Raw genomic sequence first — 26,919 nt, forward strand, 5'->3', positions numbered from 1 at the left:
CTCTTTTGCTGTGACCGTACTTGCTCCAGCAGACCTACGAGCAGGCCGGGCAGAGCAGGGACACAGCGGGGCAACAGTGCGGGGACAGCGGGGACGAAGCAAGTACACTGCGGGGACAGAGCGGGGACACAGTGGGCACAATAAGGGAACAACAGGGACGCTGCGGGGACAGTCTGGGGACACAAAGGGGACACAGCAGGGACGGAGTGAGGACACGAGGACGGAGCGGGACACTGAGAGGACGGAGAGCGACACGAAGGGGACGGAAAGGCAAGAGAGCGCGGAAAGAGCGGGAACACGAAGGGGACACAGTTGGGACGGAACGGGGGCACAGCGGGGCCGGCCCGGGGACACAAAGGGACACAAAGGGACGCCGAGCGGACACCCCGCGGGCCCCCTCAGCCGCCGCCGCGCGCCGCCCCGCCCGCCCGTCACGTGAGGCGGCAGAGCCAATGGCCGCGCGCTCCCTCCGCTCCGCGCGCTGCCCGGCAACGGCCGCGGGGGGGCGCCGTCGCCGCCCGCCATGCTGAGGGCGAAGGTGCTGCTGGTGGGGCCCCGTGAGGTGAGCGCAGGCCGGGACCCCCCGGCACCCCCCGGCCGTCACCGCCGAGCCCCGCAGGGTCCCTGTGGCGAGAGGGAGGGAAGGAGGAAGCGGGAGAACCAGGCCTGCGCGCACCGGGGCTGAGCGGGAGGGATGGCGCGGGGGGCTTGGGTGAACACCGTCGTCGTGGCTTTGGCACATTAAGTTCCTCCGTGTGTCTTTCACCCCCGCGTTCTGCCAGTCTGGGAAGTCTGTGTTGGCAAACTTCGTGTCCGAGAGCACGGAAGGGATCGGCAGCTACAGCCCGACGCAGGGGGTCAGGTGAGCGAGGCCCCGGCAGCCCCGAGCTCTGCTGTGCCACCGTGTGGGATCATATCCCATTGTTGGTCATCATTTCCGCAGGATCCTGGAGTATGAGAAGCCAAACCTCAATGGGAACAACAAGGGAGCTGGGTGTCGATTCGAGCTGTGGGATTGCAGTGGTGATCAAAAGTAAGCCAGCATGGTTACTGCCTCCAGGTTACTGAATCCTAATAGTTCTGTTTACAAGATATTCATACATAAGGCCCAAACCAGTTATCTGTCATGAGGAGTACTCCTGACTCTTTACCCCAATATATTTTTATAGTTTCTGCTGTAAACACTAGGTACTCTCTGCCGTGATCACAGCTGAACTCTGTTTTGGATAAGGACTGACTAGAACAGTAAAGTCCACAACTCCTGGAATGAAGTTATAGATACAGGAGACAGAGGCCCACTCTGTAATTGCCTTCATCTCCTTTAAATTATGTGAGTGGACTTTAAACAATGTATGCGTATCATTGAGGCCTAAATTTCTAAAGGATGGAATTGAGAATGGGACAGATCCATTCTTAGGGCAATGTTTAATTAGGTTTATGTGAGCATTTGACTAAATTCTACCTTGTTAGCAAATCTTCAAATTAGAAAATCATGGAATCAACTATCATAAGTCAAAATACTTGGAATATGATGTCTAACTGGCAAGGTTACTGATGTTATAGTTAAAAAAGTACTTAATGTGTTCTTGAGGAGGGAAGAAAACTTGAGGAAGTTTGAGTGCATGTTTCTGCTCTCCAGCTGTAAGTCTTGCCATTTTCTGTGTTTTTCAAGGTTTGAAACATGCTGGCCAGCTCTGATGAAGGACTCTCATGGTGTAATAATCATCTTCAACCCTGAGCTGCCCAGCCACCTGAAAGAAATTGAAATGTGGTACTCGTGCTTCGTGCAGCAGCAGCCACTGCTTGACAGTCAGTGTCTCTTGGTGGCACATCACAAGCCAGGCAGTGCAGGGGACATGGAAAACCTCTCCTTGGGTAAGGAGATGAAAAACTCCATTTGTAGCTCAGAGTTTTTCATTGATCTTTGTGTCTTTAAAATTGTTAATAACTTGTGGCTTGCATTTTTCATTTAAATCTGTTGATTGAAGAACACTAAAGTGCTTTGCAAAAACAGAAATAATGGATTTCAAAGGTCATCTAGGAGATGAGCAATATTCCTGTTTCACAAAAATAAAGAAAGGGAAAGGAAAGGCAAGGCAAGAAAAGTTTGAGTGGCTTCTCTAACTGAGTATGCAGCTGAGCCAGAAATTAGAACTGCCGTATTTCCTCATCAATAGGAAGTAGTTTGGTTCTTACATTGGATTTTTTTTGGTAACTGACACTTTTGAGGGCATTTAAGTCTGTATTTTGTCAATCAAAAGAACAGGAGCCCTTTGAAATGAAAGGCTAACGAGCTGCATCTTAAAATTAGCAATAGGTTCATTAGATATTGCAAAATTATTTGTGACTCTTTACGGCTGTGAAAACACACACTCCCTCTGGGCAACCTGTTCCAGTGTTCAAGCAAGCACATGTTTGTTATAAGCATTAATATATTAATACATATTTAATACAACAATATCATTCCATTATTTTGAAGTACTCAAAGACTATCATATCACTTAATAGTAAAATTGCAGTTCAGTGCTCAATTTCTTTAATTCTGCTTAACTGAATCTGAGACCAAAACCAGACTTAAGGCTTCAATAATAATAAACTTGGAAGAATTTAATCTGGCAGTAGGCTGTATTTGTTTGCAGCACTGACAAACTGTGCTGCATTTCTTCTTGTCCTGCTCTGTGTTATCTGGGGTGTCAAACACTGTGTATCACTGAATTCTAGCTGACTTCAGCATGAGCTGTCTCATGACCTCGATTGTGAATATTTCTTTTATAAAAGCAATATAACTAATTATTTTTATTTACTTTCAAAGCTTATCCACTGAACAAGCTAAAATTGATACATTCCAACTTAGAGGAAGATCCTGAAGATGTTCGGATGGAATTTATCAAGTACTTCAGAAGCATTATCACCATAATGAATGAGAGCAGAGAGAGGGAAGAAATGTCAATTATCTCATAATATTTTAAAAAATACTGAACAAGGAAGAAAAAATATGATTTTCCCTTTGTAAGCTATACTAGCCTGTGAACAGACCTTCCCAAGGAGAATTTGTCAGGCTACAAATACTTCAGTCTGTAAACAAGTGCTGACGTCAGGTGAACTGTCGTGCCAAGGAGGTGGCTGCACATCTAGGAATTCGAGTAACTTTGTAGCTGCACTTCGGCATCAGAGGCACAGGAAGGTGTTACTATGTTAGTGTGGACCAAAATACAGAATATGGGTCGTGGCTTCAGAATTCCTTTGTGCAGGGGTGCTTGGAGAAGGAAGCCTGACAGAGCATAAGACTTGGAGTTCTGCTGAAGCATCTGGGCAAAGTGCTCGTGTTAGCTGGGTTGCTGGAGAAGTCTTGTCTTTGGAAGTCAGTGCAAACTGATTGGAATAGAGATCTGACAAGCAGTCATGGTGTGGAATCCACTTTTTTATGTTCCAAGTTGTCCTTTTCTTTCTCTTGAAGAGAGCACGTTGCACAGCCATTGCCTTGGCAGGACAGAGCAGGTTGCAGTCTTTCTCTGGACTGTTTCTCTTCTATTCCAACAAAATAAACATGTTGTGAGGACAATGTTTAGGCCTCTTTGGGAGGAAGGAATTTAAGTCTTGGTTTAGTGCAATATTTTGACTTGTGTCAGGAGCTCCAATTAGTTCTGCAATCTCCAGAGGACGAAAAGCTGTTTCAAAACTTTTACTGTTCCCTGTTGCATTGAAATAAGTGGTTTCATAGATAATTTACTTTCTGATTTGTTTGGTTTGTACTCATCCCTGTTCTTCGTGTGTTTTGCTGCAGAAGACATTTTTTTTGTAACATGCATTACTAAGGCAATAAAAACATTTTAAAAATGCATCCTTTCTGTTCTTAATGGGGAAGTTAATTATGGGTCTGTGTAACTCTTAGCAACTTGTTTGATTTTTAGTAAGGAAAATAATGATAAAGTTGTAGTACATTCAGCCTACAACAAGAGACATTTACAAAAACTTGGACCCAAGTAGCCAAAGAAATTACACCACATTGACACTGGCTTTCAGAAAACATCCTTTAGAGAAAGTATGTTATAAACCAGGAAGTTCTTCATGTATTTTAGTTCAAGACAACAGGAGTGAGAGATTCTTGGGTTTTTCAGTGATCCAGGTTAATTACTCTACTATTTTTCCTATTTTCGTAGTTTTTTTCTGAGTAGTGAGTAGCCTGTCCTTGTGCAAAGGGGGCAGGAGGTGAAAGAATGAAAGATCTTTGAACAGTTCCAGTTCCTGTTCTGCCATTAAAGCTAAAAGCTACAGTTGGTTCTGGGAGGCAAAGAGGGTGGTACAGAAGGAAAACATCAGTGAGAGGAAGGACACCAGGAAAGAAACAAGTAAAATAAGCAGAAAAAGATGAAAAGAATAGGTTGGAGGTGAATAGTGGGAGGTTGGCATTTCATCATCTACATTTTATTTATATGACTTTTGAACAATCAGGCTTTCTGTGCTTGCAGTCAGTGTCGTAGGGTGGTCTGTTGGAGGCAGTTATTGGAAAATTCACAGTCTAACTAGAGAACAGTTTTGTACATGCTGCCTTAGATTACTTTTTCCTTGTTGCCAGCTGTGTGGTGCTGGAGCCAATTTTTAAAATATACTGCCTTAATAAATTCAGTTCTCCCCAACAGCAACATTGTGATATTCACTGATAAAAGACTGGTGTGAAACCCACCAAGTATTTTATTTGGAATGTAAAACAGTGTTTGGGTGATTCCAGGGTTGAAATGTCAATGAACTCTCTTGTTCACCACCTTGCTTCATATAAAATGTTAATCATGATCTTACTTTAAACTCAAAAAAAGGGTTGTAAATTACAGGTATCTATAGACTGCAGTACACTGTTCATCACAGAAGAAAAATAGTGTTAGAACCAAAGACAGATGCCTAGACTTGTCTTTATATCATCCAAAAAGTTCATAATACACAATAAATGTGGAACATCATTCATAAAATCTGGCCAAGAGATTAATTTCTGTCACTGGTGAAGAACAGTAAAGGCATAGACTCATGCAAAATTAATCCTTCGTACTGGAGAAGATAACAGAGAAAGTATTTATTCAAAGTATCTTTTATTAATGATTTATGAAGGAGGCCATCAGGGACACCCAGTTAAGAGAGAGGTGTGAGAATGCCAAGGAACACACATTGGGTCTCTGTCTCTGCCTTTTGGAGCTCTCAGGGCCTGCAGAGCTCCGAGTGATGCCACATCCTGGTGTTCTCAGGCTGTGGGGTGCAAGTTGTGTCTCTTGGTAAGGGGCTGTTCTGTGCTCTGTCCAGATTTCTGCTTGGGAGGCCAAGGAAGTGCCAGGCAAGTGTAAAGGAAACTGAGAGCATGTGGTAATCAGCCATGAATCAGCTGGCAAGCTGTGGGTTTGACTAAGAGTAGGAACAATTTAGGAACAGAAGAGAGCAGCAGCTCTGCAGCAAGAGCACTCTTTATTTTATTCTTCCACGCTGAGGACCTTGCCTTTACTACCACGCTGGGAAGTTTGCAAAGGCTTTTTGGAATGGCCTTTCCAAGAAGAGGAAGGCAGACAACTGGTGAAGTCTGTCAACTCCTCCAGAATGTAGTCTTCTCCAGGTGTCCTCAGTCTCTTAGAGTGAACAGATCATGTCCCCTTCTCATCCTGTCAGCAGCCCTGAACCCCGAACCCTGGCTTTGTATCAGCTGTGCACAAATTGGGAGTCTCCAAGTTCTCTGTCCCATTCTGTGGATCCCTGTCCATACTGGAATTCAGTGGCTGTTTGTTCCAGTGGTTTTTCTGTCATGGGAACTTTTCTGTTTTGGGAACTGAGGCTGGAATCAGGGGCATGGAACATTTTAAATATTAATTAATTCAAATAAATTCAGCCTCCACAGTGCAGAATCCAAAGTCTCCAGGATATGCCAACCATGCAATGAGAAAACAATCTGTCACTTCAACAGAAGTTATTCAGGTGCAACATTATTTTGTCACTTCGCACTGAGTAATGATAATCCTGAGAACTTACTTCATTTTATTTATGATATACAGGTATGATTTTCAAAGTTTTATTGCTGTATAGCTACAAAACTCTTGATAGCTGTCCGTGAGTTCTACTCAAGTTCACACTCACCTCCCACAAGAGCAGTTCATACATCATTGCTCTGGACAAGTGACCTGTCTGGACAAAGAGTTAGCATGGAAATTTGATAGGGAGCAGAATCAGAGGAACCCTGCAGGGCTAAAATGCAGAATTTCAAGACTTCAGGGTTACATCCATAAAGTTAAAGACTGTGGCTACTTTGCAGACTGATCACTGAAGATATTTAAACTCTTCAATCATAAGAGTTTGCTCAGGTTATCTCTCTCAAGCTGTTTTCTGCACACAACATTGTGAAGCCAGTAATTCCTGGTGATGATGAAGACAGTGCTACCCAGATGTGTGACTTGTTTACAACTAAGCTTTGGGAGTAGCAGCAAAGCTGAATGAAATACATTTGGACCTTACCAAAACAATGCAGCTTTCTTTTCAAGTCATATATTTTGAAGGCCAGGCCTTTGGTCTCAGTTGCTCTCAGCAGTATTGTTCTAATGGACACAATAGACATAAGAAATCCCATGTTCCTATTTCTATTATTGTGTTGCCAAGTGACTAAAAGGGAGTCACGTAGGCCCCCACATTGAAGAGTGCCCATCCATGCTGGGGTTTTGCATGTTCAGTTTAAAATATGTAGGGTGCTGACATGCAGATGCTTTACAAAGCAACTTCTAGAAGGTATCCAGGACCTCTTAAAATCAGATCTTAAATGACTCAATTTTCAACAGGAGTGCCTTGCTCTGGAGGTCAGTTGTATTTCTCTTATCACTTCTCCAGAATTCTTCACTGGTGGAACACTTGGTACAGCAAAGATCTGCCAAAATACCAATTTACCTTGTTGAGAAGTTGCCTTCCCCAAGGTGCTAGAAACACTGCAGCAGTAATTCCCTAAGCTTTAGTTGGTGCTCTTCGTGCACACATGGATACCATGGCACCAGGGAGTACCAGACACCATGTGCTGCTACTCTGAGCAGTTCAGGGATGAATTCCCATGTACAAAGCAAGCCCTTTGTCACTTGCATTTTTGCATTGATGCACACAGGTTATTTACTTAGGACAAGTTTCCCCTTGGGTGACTGAGCGTTGTATAACCAGATACCTTGGAAAGGCACCTGCTCAGAATTTGCTGAGAACTCATCCTGTGAAAATTCTTCACAAACAGTTGGGAACCTCTCACCTTGTGCTGGAATCACCAGTATGATGGAACTGACTTGTTCAAGTGGTGTTCAGGTTTGGCCACCCATGCTCAGAAAGATACACTGAATCAAGAAAAGGCCACCGAATCAAGAAAAGGCCACTGAATGGCTAAAGAAGAAAGAAACAATTGCATAAGAAGTGTTGGTTTTTTCACTCCAGCAACATAGCAAGGGGTTATGCTTGATGTCTGCAAATAAACCACAAAGAAAGAAAAATGACTGCATTTACTTGGACATAAGGTAACAGGAGCCATCAGAAGAGCAGGGTTGCTGTTGATAAAGGGCTGGACCATTCTAACTAAGGTACACAAACCTAAATATAAAGCACTCATTTACCATCTTCTCCTTTTGCTTATTTTCCCCCACCCTTGAATTGTATGTGGGAATAATTTGACCTTGAACACAAGCTTTTTTTTCTTTTTTCTGAAAGACACAAAAAACAGAGGAAATCTAATACATTCTCTTTGTTTATAATAATCTAAACTAAAAGGCAGCTTTGGCACAATACTCTATGTGAACAAACTAGTCAACCAATAACTCTAGTCTGGAAGTTGAAGAAGTTATCTAACAGGGAGGGAAAAACCTGGTTTCAGAACAGTGTTTAATTAGCAGTTTGTGATAGACTGTCACTGGGCTTGATCCTTGTAGTCCCTCTTTTATGAAAACAGGAGGCTTATTTCTTTTTTATTCATGCAGGTATTTTTCTGCAGAGGTGGCAGTGAACCAGAACATCAGCTCCAAACTTCCTTGAACTTTGAGAAACTTGGATTCTGATTTGTACGCCCCATCTGGAGATCAGCTGAAGACAAAGGTTGTATTTACACATATGCAGAGGAAATAAAGCAATTTTCTCAACTCATACCAGAAGAAAGGTACCACAAATTTTCTCACGTGAGTCTCACTTTAGAGGGTACTGCCTGAAGATGGGCACTGGGTTTTGCTTACATAACTCTCAGACACAAACAAAAAAAAGCCACATGTTTTGCTGAGTTCTATTGTCTCTCCCTCCCTTTGTAAGGAAATTAAAGCCTATTTCTCCCCTAGTTCCATGTAATCTATCTGAATCCTGGTAACATGTCTCTGAGAAATTGCTCAGAGGGAATAACAGACAAGGGTACACCCTCCATTGCTATGTTACTGCTCCATGAGTTCCAGACAAAAGCATTTTTTGTGGTTTGCCAGCAAGCATCTACTCCTAAAACCCTGGGATTGCATTGTTCTTTACATGTCAAAAGTTGATTTAGTACCGACAGGCACAGATTGCAGGGTCCATCTTTTTAGGAGGGATCTTCAGGTTTTCTAGACTGCTGGGGTCAGCCCTCACAGCCAGTGACACCATTTGGGAGAGTCCCACACAAGTGGACTGTAAAGAACAGGCTCTCAGGTCTGCCCTGCAATGGATATTCCAGCATTTTTATCCTGACCTAGGTTAAATGGTAATACTCCAGAAACTGAGCAACTGACTGCCAGGCCATAACAACCCTGAATCATTAAATAAAGATACATCTTCAGGATAAATTATTGTTAAGGCTCCAAAATAGTTCTGCTGTGTTTGGAATTCTAATAATGGTAGGCAAGCTTGACTGGAACCTCTAATGATACAAAGATCTTGCAGTCTTGCTTATCTGTAACTAAGTTAATGAGCCTGGGACCCAAACACAGCTATTATGAGGCCGTTCTGCTCAGAATGGTGTATCTTTGCTTTTAAAGCAGATCATTAAAAGTGATATCTAATGAAAACTCCATCTGTTTTTCATTGGCTTTTTTCTTTTTTTATTCTCTAAGGCTCCATGAAGCTTTGCAGCACACAGGGCTGACACTGTCACATGCTAACAGGACAAGCCAGCCCTCGATGCAATTCCTTTGTCCAGGGAAGTTAAATATTGGGTATTTCTGGATCTATTAATGTAAAGGTAGCCTTTTGGACCTTTAATTTCTTTCATATCCAGGAATTGGAGAGAGATGCACAAATATGAAGTGGTGTAATAAATCTTAAGTCACACAGACCTGCACAGAACTGAATCTACAGACCACAAATGTTATTTTACAAAGCATTAGCAATAAAAGCTGGGAGTTGCCACTCTGTTCTCTCTCTTCTACTCAGCTAAATGGGAATTTCTGATTCCTGCTAAGACATGGGGTCTATGACACGAAGTTGGGCAGTTGTGATCCCTCCAGACACTCTTACAGTTTTCTATCACATGAACCTACAGAAGCCAAAACATGCACATGCAGTTTCCATTACTAAATAATTCATTTGCCAGTCCCAGAAAAACCTGGTAGTATTAGATACACAAACACTTTATGCTAAGTGCTATTAAAGCCTAGTTGCCAACAGACTTGAGTCTTAAGGATTTACCCAAGTGTAGATTTTCTGTCCTCTTATAAGGGTTTTCCTCCCTTATTCCCTATACAGACATGGGTACCTGCAGTAATGAATTTTTTAGGAATTTCACAGAACAAGAAAAACATGCCTAAACTGACCATGGAAATTAAAAGGTTTTTTCCCATCAAAAGAAGGAAAATCTGGAAGAAACACCATATAAAGTGGGAAACTGGGAGGATAGGAGAGACAGCAAAGAGGAAAGAGCACATTTTTGAATAGCACAAGCTGTTTGTGAAAAAGATTGGGAACTTGGCTTACTGCAGAAGCAGAAGACTGGACTCAGCAACCCAAAAGATAACTTTTAATTCTACATTTCCTTCTCCAGAACTGGTGATAGAATAGATAATTGTTCCTTTAGAATTAGTTTTCTCTGCACTTGCCTGTGCAAGCATGTAAGTTAAAATCATGACACCTCTTTCCCATGCTCCAGCAAGGACAATAAAAAGAGAATGTGACCTCTTATGTGGCCTGTAACAAGTATAAATTAATGATGTCTTCATACAGATTCAATGTGGCAAAAAGTCCCATATTTTATACAGCTTTATAAATAAAGCATATCTTCTATGATTGATCACAAATAAACCAGAACAGAATCAAGCAGGTAATGTGGAAATACAAAGTAATAAAGACTGATTCTTACCTTTTGCTTTTGTAAGACAATGAGACTCATGTTTATGTTTTTTATATGAATTGGCCCCACATAATGTTGAAACTGGTTCATAATTCCCACTCAGATTTTTAAATTTTATGATTTTTAATGCTTGCAAGTTCTGTGAAAATAGACAGCCAAGTTAAGACAGATTATTCATTTCTCATTGAAGAAACAGGCTAAAATGAGCTCAATCCCCATTAAATATCAGAGAATCCATGCCTAAACACAATCCAAGATATAAATCCATAGGAAAAAAATATTTCACTGTTTGCAGAACTACTTGTATTGAATGAGATCACAGAGATATAACATCAGTATGACAGAATCTAATCACCACTCAACAAACATTTTGGAAACAAGTCAGCAACCACATCTGCTTCACCAGAACCAGAGCTTCATGTGACAGGAAGCTTATTAGAGACCCTGTCTCTCATTATTTTGTTTTTGCTTATAACTTCTCAGCATGAATATTCAATATTGCAAAATCAAGCAGCTTCCTTTACAGACCATCCAGAAAGGAGAAAGAAATTGTGTCAGACATTCCAGATCCTGAAGAAATTGGTGCCTGTGGAGCTATGGATTTCTACCAGCAAAACATCTGGCACAAAACAACATTAAACATGAATAACTTGCTTCTCTTTCCCCTTACCATTGGTGTGAGGCAATAATAACTCCTCTGAAGTTTTCTTGATGTATCAAGCCTGAAAACAAGACAAAAGAGAGGAAAACCAGCACTTTAAACATAGCAAGACATCTTAAAGGAATGCAACTCAAAATACCTTATTTTCTTAGTAGCATAAAATGTTACATTGTGAAACATTTTTCTTGGTTACTACACATGAAACAGTTGCTTCAAAACTCTGAACGCAATTTAGGAATTCCCATTTGGTGCTTTTTCATGGCTCTGGTCCTAGCTCCAGGAGTCAGAGCCTCTGAGCAGGTAAATTTGATAAAATTTACAGGAAAAAATATCACTCATAGGAAAATCTGTGCAAGAGTGAAGCCAAATGTCCAAAGTCTCAGCCAGAGTAACGGTAGCTCTGTGTACTCGGCCTTCAGTAGCTGAAACATTTCCTAAAGTGAAAGGATTCATCTCAAACCCTTCTAAATTGGGTGGTCCATATGCACCAGCCCTTGATTCGCCTCTGCAGTCACAGCTGGTGATGTGAGAGCCTGCCCTTCCTGCCTGTGCCCAGCAGTGGGATGAGTTTGGGAACACTGGGGCTGTGGAGCGTTGTGTGACTGAAATATGGGCACCTCCATCTGGTGAGCGGCATCAGTCCTATGACACACCAACAGCTCCTGTTTTCCCTTCACATTCCTCAGCTCCACAGGAGTTTTTCTAGCACATAAGGCTGGACTGGCAGTGGCATTCGGAAAGGCTGAGCTGTGGGATAGCACTCATTTTCCCTGGCAGGGAGATGTTGCGTGGATCTATTCCCCACTAGGGCCCTATGGTGGGCAGGCACGTTTTATGCAGACAAAGGCTCTCAAACGGGGTCCCACTGCAGACACGTCAGACAATATCTTTCCAAAGTCTCTGGATAACCTTTCTTTTCTTCTTTCTCCATCACCTTGTGGACAGATAAAAAACCTTCCAGGGAAATCTTAAGTCGGTGTTGCAATTTCAACCCCACAGATGTCAAAGTGATTTTTACACTCCTTCTGCTCAACTAATTGCCAAGCCACAACAAAGGGACTTTAATGGGTTGCACCAGGCAATAAACCATCATCTATTGGCTCTAGCAACAAGGAAGGAAGAGAGGGAATGTAAAGCTGGAACAAAGCACAGACCCAGAGCAAGTCCAAGTACTCGCAGAAACTGATTTATCCAAAGATTTGATAGTAGATGTTATATTCAGACAACTTTAACAGAGCTCCACAGAACATTAAATGCTTCTCGTATTTTCAGTACTCAACCCACTCCATCTGGGCACTTCTGCCACAGGGCACAAACAAAACACTGCTTAATATTAATCAAAGAAGTGACTTTTGCTCTGCAAGTTCAATATAAAAAGAGTAAGAGCAAACACATGCTAAGCTGTTCCTGGGAACACTGAACACAACAAAGGAGCTGTCTTGGATTGCAGCATTTCTAAATTATACCCAGTCTTGTTTTAGTGAGGATATATTAATGATGTATTATCACAAATACTGTGCTAAACTGGAGCACTCTGCATCCCTGATTAAGAAATATCCAGTTCATAATATACCAAATTCATATATCCTTGCTTACCTAGAGCTTCCACAGATTATTGCACAGCTACTAGTCCATGGAAAAGTTGCATCCTTTTTCCTGGACATCTATTTGGGTTCACTTCTCTATAGATAACGTTAATTTTTGCCTGTGCCCATTTTTCAGCCTCATGGACTCCTTGTTCTCCTCAGTTGCTTCTCTCTAGCCCATTAACAGCCTGTAGCCATATGTAGTAAAAATTACTACTTATTGCACACATCTGTGCAAAACCTTTTTCCAAATTATTTTAATTCTTGAAATCCAGAACTGCCTACATTTGTCAAACAATACCAGGCTGTTGAGACTGTGCAGTGGAAGCTGAGGTCACTTCTCCCTTATTTTCTCAGCTGCCACTGCACCCTCCTGGTCTCTTTCTGCTGATTCAACTCTGCAAAGGGGAAGGATAACAGGATAAGTATCTGGCTCAGTTTTCTCTCTCTGCAGTAGCTCCTTTCCATCATGGATTTAATTCACCTACTTTTCTTAACCAGCCCCATCTATTGCCACCTCCACTTCCTCCTTCCTTGTATCTTTTGCTCCCTCAGTCGGTAACTCCAACTCAGAACAGAGCTCTTCTTTAAAAGATGAGACCATCTAGGTTTTCTGCTGTCCTCCTGAAAGGCTGACATCTCTGCCAGCCTTCCCTTGTAAGTTCCTTCTATAACTGACTGTAGCCTCTTTCTATGCCTCCTGCACCTGCTCCAGGTGCAGCTGGACCATGGGATGAGCAGAGCTGCCTCTGTCCCAACGCCACCGAGTTCTTGTGTGTTTACTCAGCTCAGGCACTGGATGGTGCTCTTGGCACTTTCATGCCGCAAAAGCGCTTTCCAAGCAATCCCACTTCTCCTGAGAGCTGTAAAAATTCCCCGGGGTCAGATACAGTTGCACGTCTAAGCCTCTAAATCCCAAGAAGAGCATGTTTTGACTACACAGAATGTAGCCGAGGCTTCAGTGGAAGAAGCTCAGCTAGGTAAGGACAAATGCCAAGTGAAATGTCACTGCCTATGACACACACATCCACCAAGCAGTGGCTTTCACATTCGGCCTCAAATATTTTATTTGCTAATTGGTTCCTTATCAATGTTCCCCATAGCAACGAGGGAGATGTAAGTGGCATAAAGTGGGCTGAGTGACATTACGTCTGCATGTAAATGTGACTGGGATTGTGCATGGAGGGGATGATCTGAGGGAGGTTAGCAACATAATGTGAAACCTCCTGTGGTCTCAGAGGAGAAAGGAGCTTCTTAATGCTGCCTGAGTGAGGCAGGGAAGCGATCTCAGCTTTTCGAGAGAATCAGACTCTTCTCTTCTACAGAAAATGAGTTTGTTTGATCTTTTTGCCTGCTAAGAAATATTAATTTTACACCAGATGTTTGTCTTTGGTTATTTTTCATAGAAGGTCAGAAGATTTGTGGTATTTTTAAAGATGTAATGAACAAGAAAAGGAAATATACTTTATGGCAAAAAAAGCTATAGGGAGATAGGAGATAAATATTCAGGCTTTTTTCCTTTCTTTTGCTGATTTTTGTGCATCCCAGGCAAATCAGGCTGCCTCTCTGAGTTTGCTCAGCCTTGTAAATTGGAGATAATTCCTTCTCTTCCAGCTCTTCTAAAAGGCTCTTTCTTCAATGGAAGGTGCCATAGAAGTACAAAATATTTTGTGTGTCTGCATCTAAGGGACATAGGTCTGGAAAAGGCACTCTAGCAAAATAAAGAAACTGACCTACAATGTGGGATTTAAACTTGTATTGATAAGTATTTGGATTGGACCACCTCTGGCTAGGCAGAAATCAGCACAGCCCCAGAAAAGGTTCAGAAATCACTGAAGAATCCCACCTGGAGGAAGGCCTTGAATTACACTTTCCAGCCATCCTACCTGGATTAAACAGTTCAGAGGGTGGGCTTGCTCATCTGAAGGATTTGCACAGATTGGGTGATCCCCTGAAATCCTATGACAGCTCTTCAGCTGCCTGGTCCATTGTTTACACAAAGCCTGCTCAGTCTTCTTGGGTATTGTCCTTCTAAATATCTCCAAAGACAGCTCTGAAAGAGACAAGCTGAGGGTTAACAGTGCTTGGATGAACAAAACACTCCAAAATGAGCACGGCTGTTGAAGCCTTAACATGGAAATCTTTTGGCTACACCATTTAATACGACACACACGGGACAATGAATTTTACAGCGCTTGCAACACTCCCTCCTCTTGGCAAGTGGGCATTGCAGACCATTAGAATTTATGGATAACTGAGCTGCTTGTGCCTCTGAGGAAGAAAATCGGATAAATGGCCCAGTCCTGCAGATCTGACATGACTCATCTCATCGAGGTTAACGAACCGGCCACCTCAAGATTAGGGAGTTGAGTGCATGAGATGCTACTGCTCACACAGGCTGCTGCTTAGAGAAATGCTACTACAGGCAGTACTTACATGTAAAACAGCCTCAAGAAGTAGAAACCCTGTTGTTATTTTAAGGTTTGGGTTTTTTTAAAAGTATAATCTCATTAACAAAGTGAAAAGCAAGAGAGTTCTCTCTGGGGTCCCACTGCCCTCGTTGTCCCCACTGCTGGACCACGCTGGGTTATCTTGGTGAGGTCTGATAAATGTGTGGTGACTGATATGGGCCTTGCTGGTGCCTCTCTCCTCTGCTGTGGCCTCCTGCTGCAATAACAGAGCTGGCAGGAGGGAGCCTTTGTCCAAGTGTGCCTTCAGCAGTGATTCAAGTGAAGATGCTGGACTGGGTATTGCAGTAGTTGCAGTGTGTGGAGATAACTTTGTTAGTGCAGGTATAGTGGGGCTGAACATGGTATGGCATATTTTCAGATCTTCCCAGGAAGGAGTGTGTAAGCACAAAGCAGAGTTGTGCCTCCCTGCAATGGCAATTCTGATGTACTGCTGAGCAAGGTTACCCAAAAGACTGTGTTCTTAATGTGCCCTTTGTTACTCACACAGACTGAATTTCTGATTCCTTGGTTATTTTGCAGTAAGAAAAATTGTTTCGTTTCGTGGTATATCACAATATTCAATGAGCTTGTCCCTTGGGAATACAGAGACCTTTAAGATCTTAATATAGACATCTTTCAAATGAGATCATTAATGTGTATATATCTGGATTTAGGGCCAATGCAAGCACTTCGATTTTTTGTCTGCCAAATTTTCATTTTTGGCTCCATTTTCTCCCCATATATTCAAAGAACTGCACCACATGGAATCCTTTAAACAATAGATGGGATAACATTATTTTTCAGTTGCTCTTGAAAAGGTTTTTAACCACATAAACTATTCCAGGGTTCGCTAAGAAGTTACCATCGCAAATAATGTAATTGTTCCAGACTGAATTCCTTGCATTCCAGAATAACTTTTGAAGCAAAAAGCATGACTAATTTGGGATTTTTAACCAGCCTCTTTATGGTAATACTTAGATGAATGTAAATTTTCTCCAAAAGCTTTGCTTTAAAAAGAAAGGACCAAAGCCTACAAACACTCCTAGCTGCAGAACCAATATTTAATGCTAATGACCCATCGATCTCAACAGAAGGAAAATAAACATTTAAAATTTAGGAAACTGAGCAGTTTATTTTAAACAATAAAAAAAAAAGTGAGAAAAACAGTAGACAAAATCTGGCAGACCTAGAAATACATACAGTGCAAGCAATAAATTCTGGTTTTCCTCTTCTCTTTTGCAAGCAGGACAAGGCTGTTACTTGCCTTTGGAATGAAGCCAAGCCTCACTGTCCTGCACCACTGAGTCCCTCCTTAAAGATGTGTGTGACTTATGCTTCCCCAGGCTTCACCTGGGATTAAAACCACACATTTTTTTCTGGTCACATGTTTCCTTTTAACATCTGAAACATTCTTGATACATTCCTCTCCAATTATTTCATTGCATGGTTTGGCCAATGGAGACTGTTACCCAACTCTCTACTGTGTAACACCTCCAGGTAGAGTAGGTGGGGGAGATGAAATCTCCGACTTGCTGAGGCAGAGGGCCCCGAGTTCTGCAATTCTCTTCCCCTGTGGGTGCAGTGGAGTTTAGCCTTAGCAACTCACAAAGCCGCTTTCCAAATCCACCTCGTTACAGAGCTTTCTTGGATTAATTCAATTAAGCAGTGGGTGGTTTAAGAGATGAACTACACTGGGAGCAGGGCCTGTAATTCACTGCAAACTCCCACCATAAAGGGCACAACAGAATCCAACTTTTTCATGGCCAGTCAAGCAGCAGACATGGGGAACAGCACTTCAGAGGGCCTTTTGGATCTCCAATTTGATTCTGTGCTACAGGCCAGCTTCTCAGTTCCCACATATCAGCCTGTTTCCACTGGATTCACACCAGATGCAGACTTGGCCTTGCAAGTCCAGAAATTTAGTTTATCTTTTTAAAGACTCTGGGTTTCGTAGAATTGGCTTAGCTGTCATATAAAACAATAGTATCTTGTATCACTCTAAACAAAAGGAATTAACTCTGCATTTATTAGCCAAACTTGCTGTGAATACAAAGCTTTTGGGATCATGCTCTTCCCCATGCTGATCACAGCCCTGGCCCTTTAATCCCCCACAAAGAGGGACTTGCTGGAGTGTGCAGGGACTCCCCCCAAAGCTGTGCACTTTGTGGAAAGCACAGTGTATGTAACTGGGTCTTGTCCTGACATGGAGCTGGGACATAGCCAGGGTAACTCAACCAGCCTCAGGATCTGGGACTAGTGTCACAGATAAGGACAATGATAATTACATTCTTCAAAGCTTCATGAAAATAGATGCCTCAGTTGAGGTTAAAGTGCCCCAAGTAAAGAAAAAAAAAAAGGCAAAAGCAAAGACACAGAAAGAGAAAAATCATTCTACATGATCAAAAAAATAAGCAGGGAAAGTTTCATCTGGAACTTGAGCAGCCATAAGCACAGAAGTCAATCAACCATAAGACCTATTAGGAAAACAGATTTAATAAGCTCTTTCTCCACTTATTTGTTTCATTTTCCTCAAGTAAAATGAAAATACCTCTTCTCTCCTAGATATGTTATGTGAGTTACTTCAATGTGCTCTTTGCAAACAAATAACCCCAGTCCCCTTCATTTTCCTCCTGGTCTCCAGCAACCACTGTGTGTTCACACTCAGTGCTTGTCCCTGGATGTTACTGTTCAAACAGAACCTGCAAACTCCTCTTTTTCAATGAGCCTGCAGGATTAAATTTCAGGCAGAGTGCAAGGTGACAGCTACTCCTCCACCTGTACTGACACAGCACACGCTCTCCAGGAAGATGCATCTTCCATTCGCACGTGTCTGCTGCTTGGGGTGCTGATGCTGAAAATGCCCATGTTAGGCTTTTAGGCCAAGTAAATTTGATAAAAATTCATGGGATTTTAGGAGCATTATTTCTGGAGAAGCTTATTCCAGAAATAGTCTCTGCTCACCTGCGTCACTGATTCCTTAATACTGCACTTGGCTAACGTTTGCACCACGGGGACTGGAATTCAGGACTTCTGGTCTCTGCTGGTTCTGTGCTGCAAGACCTGTTCCTCTGACTGAAAACTGCTGCTAAACCTTCTTTACTTCTTTTAAGATTTAGCTGAATCATGTTGGGAAATCCTTTGAGATCAAGGCTATAACAACTCCAAGTGAGTAGAATTAAATGGGACATTTTGGGAGGCACAGAGGAAGTTACTCAATTGTTCCAGGTTGGAAGACAGTCTATTAGATACCACACAAACCTTCACCTCTGTCAAGTCCAATTACTGTCCAGAGGAGAAAGATTAAATAAGAGCCACGCCTATAAAGCTCATACAGCTCTAAATTGAAGAACAAGAAGGGAAAATAAAAGTACAAGCCCCTTGAGAGTTTTTATATTCTTCAAACTACATATAAAACCCATTTAGAATGTAAGCTCAAGAGTTCTGATAGAGACTTGGAAATGTTGCAATTCCAATAGTCAATATCCTGTCTATGGAAGGAATGAAAGTGAAATTATATTCTTCCCTTAATAAGCACTTGTAGGTATAACAGATATCAAGCTTGATATTATCTTACTTGCTTTTTGCAGCAGGAGTGATGCTGCACTGAGTTTGATCCTGGACAAACCAAAATGTGTCAGAGTTTTGCCTCAACATGAACATGATGAAGTTAGCTGCTAATATGGGTGCTCTGGGGTACTCATATGAACACACACCAGGGTGGAGTTTCAAGAGCTCAGTTCCTACACTCAGGACTAGATTTTCAGAGAGATTCATGCACTGAATTCTTGTAACATCCAGCTACTTATAAAAAAGTCTAAGCAGGAGCTAACAAATTTGTAAATGTACTTCAAGTGATAGATACTTCATCCTTTGATCACCTGTCACTAAGTCAGCAATCCTGTGAGCAGCTGACACTTCTGGGTTCTCCAAATTTCCATGAAGAAAGCCCTGCATGTCTCAATTTGGGAACACAGAAAAATGAAGTCTTTAGTTTAAGCCTGCTTTATTACAATGGCAAAGACTGAGAAGATTTACCTCAACTGATCAAAAAGGGCAAAATGGAATAATTTTCAAAGACTCCCTCTTTCAGGATTGCATTTGGCTTAACTGAGCAAAAATTTAGTAGGAAATGCAGAATCCCCTGCCTTGCTATACCATGTACTTTGGCAGCAAGGCTTGAAAGACTGTGGCAGCAAGTGAGATTCAGTTTGAAAGTGACTCATTTTAGGGTATGCAAGCCATAAGAAAAGTGAGCTGTAACAGATCCTGCCCTTGAAAGGACTTGGTGTTGTAATTTCTCCTCCAACTCTGCCTTCTGCAATTTTACATGTGCTCAAATGATGTAGATCTACTATTGTATTGGCAAAACCTGGAGTTCAGACATGTTCTCCCAGTTAGGTGGAAGGACTAAAACCCATCAAAGGACTAAACCTTCATCAACACAGCCCAACCATGGGTGCTGGGGAAGGCAGGACAGGCTCATTCCACTGCCCACCCCAGTCACAGCTGCACTGTTAGTGTGACAAGTGTGACAACTAAAAGTAGGCCAAGGGCTAACATACCAATTTCCATGCCGAGTGTGGAATAATTTACTAATAAAACTTTCTGATTGTTTGCTGACCCTCTGACTTTTGAGGTTCCTTTTGTCCACAAGGATTTATGAATCTTGGGTGCTTCCATCCCCTTCAGGATGGGTCATCACATCAGGGAACGACTGGATGTGGCACTCAGTGCCACGGTCGGGGTGACAAGGTGGGGGTCAGTCTCAGCTTGGACTCGATGACCTAGGAGGTCTTTTCCAACCTCAGTGATTCTGTGATTACAGGGCAGAATTTGTTGGTGTTGCTCAAAGCGACTTCCTGAATAATAAACATTAATTATGCCTTCGGGCTGTAGGCCCGGGGATTTTTCCCTTGCCCGGAGCTAAGGGGCCAGCCCGGACAGGGACCCGGGAGAAGCCACCGCCACCCTCATCCTGCTGCCAGTCCCTGCTCCCAGTTCTTGTTCCCGGTCCCTATCCCTGTCTCTGTCCCTGTACCCAGTCCCGGTCCCTGTTCCCAGTATGTGGTCCCTGTGCCCGATTCCGGTCCCTGTTCCTTGTCCCTGTCCCCTGTCTCTGGTTCCCGGCCTTTGTCCCTGTTCCCAGTCCCTGGTTCCGGTTCATGTTCCCTATCTCTACCCCCAGTCTCCGCTCCCGGTCCCCGGTCCCCGGTCCCCGGTCCCGGTCCCGATCCCGATCCCGGTCCCGGTCCCGGTCCCTCCCCGCTCGGCGGCCGCCGCCGGTCCCGTGTCTCACCGTGGGCGCCTGCGCGGGGCTCCTCCTCCTGCTGCTTCTCCTCCTCCTGCCCGTCCTCCCCTCCCGCCGCCGGCGGCCGCTGTCAGGATGAGGCGGAGGAGGCGGCGGCCCGGCCCGGCCGCTCCCGTCTCTCTGCCCGTGGCGTAGCGGTCCCCGCCCGGAGGAGGCCGCGGCGGCGCCGCCCGCCGAGCCATGGCCCAGCCGGGCCCCAGCGCCCCGACCGAAGGTAAGGCGGGGGCGGCGGCGCGGCCTGCGCACCCCCGGGCTCGCCGGAGAGCCGCGCCGGCCGCGGGGCGAGGGCGGCGGCCTGGGCGCGATCGGCCGGGCAGGGTCCGGGGGGCCCGCACGGAGCGGGGACCCGCCGGGAGGGAGCGGGGAGCGCTCCGAGGAGCTCGGCCGGGAAGGCCTTGGGAGGGGGCGGGAGGCAGCGCAGGTGGTTTTTTAGGCTGTAAATGTAGAGCAAGGGCGGCTCCCGGCGCGCAGGGAGCGGGGATAACGCTGGGAGGGACGCGCTGCCACCGGGGAACGGGAGCCCAGGCTCGATGGGACGAGGCCTCCCCGCCCTGACAGGGGAGGGGAGAAGGGTGGCGATGTATCCAGGTAGACATGGATCCGGCGGGTGGGACTCCTCATTGATTTGGTCACGGCGGGGGATGTTTGGCTGTGTTCGAAAAGGTACCTCGGAAGGTTCAGGTCGGGATGTGTAGTGAGAACAGTGCATTCCTTTGCTGCAAAAGACAAAGAAAATAACAGATCTTCTCTCAAGGTGGTACGTACCTGTGCAGAAGGAAGCTAAGGTTTCCTGGAAGGTTGCTGCTGTGGAAAGGTTATTTCTTTCTGGTTTGAGAGGAATTGTGGACGTTTTTTACCTTGGAATAGGTTACAGAACTGTGTGCATGTAAAAAAGCTGTAGGTAATGCTTAGCTTGGAAGGTGAGGTTGAAGGGACAGTGTTTACTGAATGGGATGTATGGGAAGGGGTGGGGAAAGCAAGGATTTTAAGTTTAGGCTGGTCGTAATGTAGATATAGGAGAAGTGGAGAGATGTGCAGAATCCTTCAGGATTGGTGCTTACCCAGCCATTGGACTAGGCCAGGGCTCTCCTCTTTTAGAGAGCAGTTGAGTTTCCTTGGGAAAGCACTCTGTTAGAAAAGGGCAATGATGTATTCTTAATTATGCATGTCTAGGGAATTGCGTGGGCTTTTTTTTTTTTTTTCTTTTTGTGGAGTTACACGAGAAAGTGCTTATCCTCAGGGATTTCAGCCTGCCTTTTAAAAGTTTTAATGATGAAGGTGCTTAGATTGTGGGGTTTTCCCTACATTAAGGTCAGTCATTGCTTGTCCGTCGAGAGCACTGAGGGGAAGGTGAGTTTCTCTGCTGTCATGCTTGTAAGGTCAGCATTGGTAGGGGTTGTTCTCCTGTACTTTGTGGTGAATAACCATTGTTTATTGTTCTTCAGCCTGTTCTTCTGAGAGCTGCAGAACAACTTCCAACAAATTTTCTCCTTGGCTCTTGCAGACTGTCTCACTTCAGGTGTGCAGGGGAACTGTGCAGTGTACAAATGTTGGGTGCCTCTTGAACAGGAAAGGTAGTTGTAGGTTTGTAGTGTATTTGAAGATCCACGTTGGATATATTTTTGTTGTTGTTTAAAAGGAAGGTGAAGAGGTGCAAGTAAATTTAGTGGTTTGATAGGTTGGTGAAGTCTGTCTTACAAGAGGCATGGATTGCTGTCTTTTTCCTTCTCCCTAGCTGTGGGGAGACGAGGATGCTGTAGATGAGGGAATGGGCTGAAAGCTGGATGGATTCTGAAAGTGGTTGCTGTGTCCTACACTAATGAATTGGAGCTCCCAAAATGGCTCCTCTCCCCATCCTCCTTTGGCAGCCATAGGACCAGTTTGGGGGTTTTTATCCACTTTGATTACTATACTGTTGTTCTCATCTGTGTTGGCTTTTTTTTTTCCTAAGTAACTTGCCAAAAGTGTGCCTTGAAACTGTTCTATTTCAATGTGGAGAAAATTCAAGAAATGAATTATTTAATATTTTTAGTTGTCTGCACTGAATTTATTGCGTAAAGGAGTAGCGTAACCTCTGATTTAAGATTACATGGGACAAAATAGAACTGGATTAGTATGTTCCCCTAAGGAAAAATAATGGCTTTTTATAATTACTTGTATTGATTATAAATAACTTATGCATTCTTTACTCATGCAAGCCACATCAACTATGATTTGTTTTGTGGAAAGCAAGTATAAAAGAACTACTTTCTCTACTGTGGTAGAGAGGAATTAATGTAGAATTTGTCTTCTATTCTAAAGCCTGTACTGAAATGAAAATGGGCCCAAGTATAGGGGAAGGAATAGTGCAGAGAAATAGGAAAAGAATGGGCGTTGTGTCCTACCCTGGCTTTGTACTTTGGATTAGTGGAAATGTTAATAACCCTTTAATCTGGTGTGTGGGGTTACAGAGTTTCTATATGATAAGGATCGCAGAGAGGCCGAGGGCAGCCCTTGGCTGTGTGCTGTGAATTGTGAGCTCGTGATGTTGACCTGTGCTGCAAGTAGGTGTGTGCTGCCTGCTGATCCTGGTCAAGGGGCTTTTTGGGGAGATTTTAATTTATATGCATTGTCTAGATTGCATTACCACAGCAGTAACACCTTATTTTTCAAAATATTTTTTCTTTGGATATAATATTAAAAATTGAAACCTCTCAGGCTCCCTGGGTTTAGTTTGGATCTGGGTGCTTGCCTTCTCTGAATGTAAGGTTACCAAACAAAATGTGTTGGCGTAGTTTTTCCCTATCAGAGTGCTCAGGATTTAGTATAATTCCCCTTCTCATTTCTGGAAAACATTTCAATGAAGGAACTGCAGTAACATAAAACACTATTTCTTCAATACTAAAGTGAATTAGAATGATAGGCCACTTATTAAACTCTTCTTACTGCGCTAAACTTAAACCATTAGTACAGTCAGATTGATAATTAACATATCCATTGATATTGTTCAGTGATAAACTGTTAATGGCACAGTCTATCAGATATTTTAGTAAGAATTTGCTGGCACAAAGAATTGATCCAGTGTTGGAGTAACTTAGGCCAGTAAAAAGTATCTGTGGTGGGAGCTGTGCCAGCTCTCAGTGGAGAGAACTGCTCGGCTGTAGATGGAAGATTGGAGGATGTTGCCATATTGATTTTGGTGCCACCAGCAGGGCCGTGATCTGCTTTATGTCCCTGTGTCAATAATTCAGGATCCCAACAAGAGCTGGGATTTGCTGTCACTGTCACACACCCCAGGGGCTGAGTGATGATGGTGGAGAGGTCAGGGATGTCACACAGAAAATTAACTAAAAAACCTTCGGTGCTTTTACATTTCTAGTTATTTTTCTTGTATGTATATCACTTTTAAATAAAATTAAAGTATCTAAAAATGCTATTACTCATCTCCAAGCTAGGTGTGGTTCATAGGGGACTGGCTGTGAGTGCTGATGTTCGGCTTCGCGTTGTTGATGCAACTGTCAAATGTCAAACTCTTACCTCTTGTGGAGTAACTTCAAAGTTGTTGGTACTTTCTAAGAGGCAAAAAAATTTTTCCCTCACTTTCATTTTGCTTGGTCCTTTTTTGTTACTATTCAATAGTTACTGATATTAATAAAACATATATTTTAATTAAAGCACAAATATTCACACCTTTTTTTTTTTTAGGCTGTGTGCTTTTCTGTCATTTTAGTGGACAAATCTGGAATTTGGTTTAAAAAACAAAACAGATACCTTGAATGTACATGTTTCCTCCTCTTATTGTTTCTAGGGAAGTTTTGATCTGGTCAGCAGGTCAGTTTGCTCTGAAGTGGGAATATCCACATTCAGAGTGTCTGTTTTCCTGTCAAAGTCAAATTGCAAATCTCTTAATTTTGAAAAATACCATGACCATGTTATTTATCATTACCTGTTGATCTGCCAGAAGGCACAACGAATATGCTTTAACCTGTGGACCGACTCTTTCTTGCATTTTGGACACTGGAAGATAGAAATTCTTTGCCCATTTTTAATTGCTTCTTGGCCACTTCACCACTGTCACAGAGAAGATGGACTTAGTAGTGTGTTTTCTTCCCTTCCTGGTGCCTTGGGATGCTCTTAGCTGCTTTCCCACAGCCTTGGTGGGTGGACTGGATTCCCACTGTGAAACTAGTTTGTATGCACTCCCTTGAAAGTAATTGAAGAAGGAACTTTGTTTTAAAACTTTCAAGAAGCTAAACCAAACAACTTCTCTCTGTGGGAGTAGACCAAATCCCGTAGGCTTCATTATGGGTGATGGTTGACTGGCAGACTTGCTGGGCTTTCACTCCAGGCATTTTATTAAAAAGTGCTTCTCAGATATGAAGTTTTCTATCATAAATTCAAGTATTTTAACTACATACTTTTCTTCTTAAAAAATACCAAATATGTAGTTTAAAAAAAAAAAAAAAGCCTGAGTTTGAGATTATGGCTTTACTCTGACTGAAGTCTGTCAAGATAAGAACAGGTAACACTGATAAGCAGCGCTTACTAACCAGGCTGCTGTGAAAGCCATTGTGTGTGTTCAGAGGAACTTGTTTCACACCAAAGGTCTGGTACTTCTCTGTGGTTCATCCTTTACTTGCAGAGTTGGTTTTAGCATCTGATTTAGTGGTGGCTGAGTTAATGGCACCCTCTGCAATTTATTCTATAAATAGGGTAAGCATTGTGTCATTTTAGTCATAGTATAGTCAATTAAGCATGATGATGAATTATCTCTGGAAAACTTTAAATCATCTGATATTTTTGTGTAAATTGGCATAGGAAGAACAAGTGAGCAGTGTACCCTTGGTTAATATTTCTGTGTCTTCCAGAAGGAAGAGGGTTTTTTTTTTACCTGAAAGATACCTGGTGCTTGAGAAAACTTTGGAGTTGTCCTGTTGCTCTCTAAGCAGTGCCTGTAGCACCTTAAAAATGCAGAACTGCAGCATGACTGCTGATATAATGAGGAATTGCGTGTATTTTTTTTTTCCCATTCATGTCTCCTTCTGTCAGCCACAACTCCCCTTGGTGTTCAGCTGACTTGTGATGGTGCTTCCCTCCTTCCTGTCTCTATCCTACACTTCTCTTCCCAGGCCTGATTCCTTCAATACAATGAAGGGGGAAAATAAAAGCTTTTGAGTCACCTTTAGGTCTGTTTCCATCTCCTCTGGCAATTCCTGCTTCACACAGCGGAGCAGCAGAAATGTGGCCTTGCTTGCTCTTCGGTCTCAGGTTTTTGCTCCCTCTCTGGTCAAACACCCAGTCATTGACTGCGTCTTGGGCAACTGCTGCTCTTCAGCAAGTCCTCTGGTTTCCTCAGCCCTCCTTCCCGGCCACCACCTCAGCTTCTTTAATATTGCTCTCCTTGTCTTTTGCAACTTCCTGTCTGTGGGTGTCCCCTGGACCTTGCCCTTGTTTTGGCTGCTCCAGGCCTTGCTCTGCTCTGTGGGATCATACCCATCCCTCCATTCTTCCTCTTCTAGAAAAACTCGCATGACTGTGCAAACTTCCTCAGTGAAAAAATGTCTTTTCCAAGCAGTATGGCTCCCTAGCTGTGCTGAATCTTAGCTTATTTGCTCTTTTTGAAATATATTTTTTTTTTATTTAACAGCTTTCCAGGTTCTGTTACTAAGGAAGGAGGATCTCCTTGTGCTTTACTCTTGGTATAGAGAACTACTCATCTGCTTTCCAGCCCTGCTGTATACATGATCAAGTTCTGAGTGTTTTTTCAGAACAGACTGTAGAATTTTGAGGCAGTGAACTTCGGTTACCTAATCATGAGGTTGGCTGACATCTAATTCTTTAATACCTTGGTATCTTTATTTATAAACTGAAGTAGCTAAGTGCCTCACCGATTGCAAAAAAATAATTGCTGAAAGTTAACTTATGCCTCTTGGAAATAGAGGTAGAAAATAGAAGCATCCCATCTTTTGACTATCAGAGTGGTTCTGAAAGTTGGTATCAGTAGATTGCAGGACAGGAAACAGCAGTGCTGTGATCTGCTCATTTGGTTCTGTGTGCAGTTAAGGGCCCTGTCTTGTGTGTCTGGCTGCTTTAGGGACTGAAAACTAACCAGAATCTTGGAGTAAAAAAAACCCCAGCAGTCTGATTTTCAGTTACTTAGTAAGCCAAAAGCACCTTGCCTTACTGTGGTGAGTCACCCTGAGAAGAAATTTTAATTTGGGTGGGATTTTATTAATATTTATCATGTTGTTTCTGAAAGTGGTTTTTAGTAAAACCGTGCAGCGAAAATGCTGTAACAGGTAGAAGTTATACATGGCAAAGTGAATTGGAATCGATAAGTGGAAGGCAATGGTAGCGTTAACTGTGTGTATTCCAGAGGGAATAGCCTGGAGGTGAGAGGGAAGGATTACCTGGGGATCAAACCAAACCAGCTTTGTCGATTCTAATGGTGTTCCCATGCCTTTAAGCCAGTGACCTGAATAGACTGTGTGGTTTGTATTGCATCTTTTGTCAATACATGTTTTTAGCTTACAGATAATTGCAACAAGATTTGCAATGCTGTTTAAATGGCAACAAAGGAGAGGAATAAGCACAACAAAAGGAGAAACAGCTCTTTCACCCTTTCTGTCGAGTGTTTCTGTGTATAACTG

General features: G+C 43.1%; 2 protein-coding genes and 1 long non-coding RNA gene across 6 annotated transcripts in view; 2 read left to right on the forward strand and 1 right to left on the reverse strand.

Moving 5' to 3' along the window:
• Nucleotides 1-465: 465 nt before the first annotated feature.
• Nucleotides 466-3,841, forward strand: IFT22 (intraflagellar transport 22). Its single transcript, XM_032129867.1, has 5 exons — nucleotides 466-562; nucleotides 783-862; nucleotides 944-1,033; nucleotides 1,673-1,875; nucleotides 2,813-3,841. The coding sequence occupies exons 1-5, from the start codon at nucleotides 524-526 to the stop codon at nucleotides 2,959-2,961; spliced, it is 561 nt and encodes a 186-aa protein (XP_031985758.1). The 5' UTR covers nucleotides 466-523; the 3' UTR covers nucleotides 2,962-3,841.
• On the reverse strand, nucleotides 3,622-20,364 carry LOC116453900. 4 transcript variants are annotated; one of them, XR_004243964.1, is made up of 5 exons: nucleotides 20,279-20,364; nucleotides 14,419-14,585; nucleotides 10,956-11,007; nucleotides 10,295-10,424; nucleotides 3,622-7,377 (listed from the first exon to the last, which is right to left on the reverse strand). It is a non-coding gene; the product is annotated as an uncharacterized LOC116453900 (long non-coding RNA). The 4 variants fall into 4 exon arrangements; XR_004243963.1 differs by having other exon boundaries at nucleotides 3,622-6,886; nucleotides 7,250-10,424; XR_004243962.1 differs by having other exon boundaries at nucleotides 3,738-8,067.
• A 14-nt stretch (nucleotides 20,365-20,378) lies between these two features.
• RABEP1 (rabaptin, RAB GTPase binding effector protein 1) overlaps nucleotides 20,379-26,919 on the forward strand; it is a 43,412-nt gene continuing 36,871 nt past the window's right edge. Inside the window, exon 1 of the mRNA XM_032129860.1 lies at nucleotides 20,379-20,504. Within this exon, the coding sequence (XP_031985751.1) occupies nucleotides 20,471-20,504 (34 nt within the window). The 5' untranslated portion in view covers nucleotides 20,379-20,470. The remainder of the gene's footprint in view (nucleotides 20,505-26,919) is intronic.

This window comes from Corvus moneduloides, chromosome 20 (genome assembly GCF_009650955.1).
Source record: "Corvus moneduloides isolate bCorMon1 chromosome 20, bCorMon1.pri, whole genome shotgun sequence".
In the NCBI taxonomy this organism is placed as follows: domain Eukaryota; kingdom Metazoa; phylum Chordata; class Aves; order Passeriformes; family Corvidae; genus Corvus; species Corvus moneduloides.